This window comes from Rhea americana, unplaced genomic scaffold (assembly GCF_003343005.1).
Source record: "Rhea americana isolate MKP2758 unplaced genomic scaffold, rheAme1 scaffold_811, whole genome shotgun sequence".
NCBI classification, from domain to species: Eukaryota; Metazoa; Chordata; class Aves; order Rheiformes; family Rheidae; genus Rhea; species Rhea americana.
In genome coordinates this window covers 1,352-4,048 of record NW_028186992.1, presented here as the reverse complement: position 1 = coordinate 4,048, position 2,697 = coordinate 1,352, and the positions used below count along the sequence as shown (strand labels likewise).

The following is a 2,697-nucleotide window of genomic DNA, read 5'->3' as shown; positions in this document are numbered from 1 at the left end:
CTGGGCTGGGGGAGGCCTGGAGATGAGGGGAGGTCCGAGGGGGAGCGGGGCCTGGTTTAAGGGGGAGCTCTGTGGGGGCTTGGTTCAGAGGAGCCCCCTGCCCTGGCAGCTGAGCCTCCACGGTGGGGAGGGGGCAGTTTGGGGGATGCTGATGGAGCTGCCCAGTGGGAGGAGGAGGAAAAACACATCCCTCGATTGGGGCTGAGCTGGTGGTGACCTGGATGACATCTCCCTGGAGGTGTCAGAGGATCCGTCACTCGAGTGGCTCCAGGGGACCTGGAAGCTTTAAGTAGCAACTGGAGCAGGCGAGAACCTCCAGTGGGTTTGGAGAGGAGAGCGGGGAGGCTGGGCACGGGGCGAGAGTGCCAGGGGCCTGAGTCAGGAGGTGACCACAGGGCAGTGCGCTTCCCGCAGTAAATATTAATTATGCTTGCGTGCCCTCCCTCTGAGTCAGCGGTGAACACTGTTCCTCGGCCCCGGGTTAGAGACCTGCTCGCGAGGGCTGAGATGTCCGAGCACGTAACCCTGCCTGAGCTGGAGGCAGGGGGGACGCAGAGGTCCTCAGCCGAGCTCGGAGCTGCGTCTCCGCAGCTGTTGAATAACTAAAAAAACTCAGCTGAAGGAGCCGGGTCAGGTTGTGTCGCTCGGCGCTTCAGCTCAGCGTGGCCCCGCTGCCCTCCGAGACCCTCGAAGCAGAGGGGAGAGGGCCTGTGGCAGCGCTGGCATGTCCYGCTCGGCTCCAGCCGGCTGCCAGGCTGGGCTCCGCGTGTCCCTGCTGAATTTGGCGCCTTGGAGAGCCAGCTGCGCTGGGTCTAACCATGCCTCTTCCCCCTTGTCCCTCAGCTGGCCCTGCTGGAGCTCAACTTTTTGCCCACTACCGGCACTAAACTGACCAAGCAGCAGCTCATTCTGGCGAGTAAGTGTTGCCTCTGCCTTCGGAGCAAGCTCTCACCCGCTGGGCCTGTGCGTGGCTGTTGTTCTCTGCCCGTATTTCGGGGGTAAAACCGCACGAGGAGGAGGGAGAGTCCCTCCCAGATTGCTGGCCCACCTTGCTCAGCCGCTGCGGYGCCGCAGCGGCTGCTGCTCYGCAGGTCGTGCGTTTACCTCTCCTCTGTCCTCTGCCAGGAGATATTCTGGAGATCGGAGCTCAGTGGAGCATCCTGAAGAAAGACATCCCCTCCTTCGAGCGATACATGGCCCAGCTGAAGTGCTACTACTTYGACTACAAGTGAGCACAGCCCGTTTGGTAGCGGAGCGGCTGGGGAACGTGGTGCTGGGCTCTGCSTGGCTTCTCCTTCCTTCCTGCTCGAGCGCTTGGCCCTAAAGCAGCACCGTGCCCTGCCTTGAATCGCCGCCGTCCATTCGGCGTGTCCCCGTGGGCGCCGGGAGAGGCGGCGGCGCGAGCGTTCVGCTGGGCCTGCCTGCAGGAGCGCTCCTTCTCCGTGTGCCGCAGGGACGAGCTGCCGGAGTCGGCCTACAAGCACCAGCTCCTGGGGTTGAACCTGCTCTTCCTGCTGTCGCAGAACCGCGTGGCCGAGTTCCACACTGAGCTCGAGCGGCTCCCGGCCAAGGAGATCCAAAGCAACGTCTACATAAAGCACCCCGTCTCTCTGGAGCAGGTACCCCGCTCTGGCCCCGCGGCCCGGGAACGGGATCCCGCTGTGCCCGCAGCCGCCACGGCCCTGGGCGGGAATCTTCCCGCTGACCCGTGTGTATCTGCCGCTCTTGGAGCTGGCGCTGGTTGCGGGCAGCTCTTAAACGTCTCTCTGGGAGCAAAACGTAACGCAGATATTGGTGTGTTTGAACCTCCAACCCTTCTCTTGCAGTATTTAATGGAAGGGAGCTACAACAAAGTCTTCTTGGCCAAAGGCAACATCCCCGCCGAGAGCTACACCTTCTTCATCGATATCTTGCTGGATACCATCCGGTGAGTTGTTCCCCACTGGGGCTGGTTTGTTCYGTCCCCACCGCCGGGAAACGCGGAGCGCAGCGGCACCTCTGTCCCAAAGACCCTCTGATGGGACCTCGGAGAACGGGGTTGCTTCAGCAGCCCCTCTGCTCCTCCCAGCTGGGATCYTGACCTCAACCCCCTCCTCGTTTTGCCGGCGTTTTGGCTCCCGGCCCCGCGAGTCCCGCTGCTGCGCCTCGCGCTGCCCCGCCAGGCCGGGACGTAACCTCTGCGGTTTGGCTGCGTTTCAGGGACGAAATTGCCGGCTGCATCGAGAAGGCCTACGAGAAGATTCTGTTCAACGAGGCCACGAGGATCCTCTTCTTCAACACCCCCAAGAAGATGACGGAGTACGCCAAGAAGGTAACGCGGGGCTCTGCGGGCCGGGCGGGCTGCGGCTGGGCCGGCGCAGCTTTGCGGGCCGCGATTAACCCAAGCGGGGCCCCGTCCCGACCCGGCGACGCCTCGAGGCGCTCGCTAAACCGCCCCCTTCCCCGCTTCCTTCAGCGCGGCTGGGTGCTGGGCCCRAACAACTACTACAGCTTCAGCAGCCAGCAGCAGAAGCCGGAGGACACCACCATCCCCTCGACGGAGTTAGCCAAGCAAGTCATCGAGTACGCGCGGCAGCTGGAGATGATCGTCTAGCGGGGCTGCGCAGGACTCTCTCTGGGTTTTCTCTACCTTCCCCTTTTTACTTGGTGTCTTTACTTCCGTCACCATCCATCTGCCGCCTTTTTTTTTTTTTTTTT

General features: G+C 62.6%; 1 protein-coding gene across 1 annotated transcript; it reads left to right on the top strand.

Annotated features, from left to right (window-relative positions):
- Positions 1 to 822: 822 nt before the first annotated feature.
- On the top strand, positions 823 to 2,671 carry PSMD8 (proteasome 26S subunit, non-ATPase 8; the record flags this gene model as incomplete). The annotated part of the gene is made up of 6 exons (XM_085323067.1): positions 823 to 916; positions 1,126 to 1,228; positions 1,454 to 1,619; positions 1,827 to 1,927; positions 2,200 to 2,311; positions 2,456 to 2,671. Coding segments are annotated over 6 exons (714 nt in total), but the record flags the coding sequence as incomplete, so codon positions are not given.
- Positions 2,672 to 2,697: the final 26 nt, after the last annotated feature.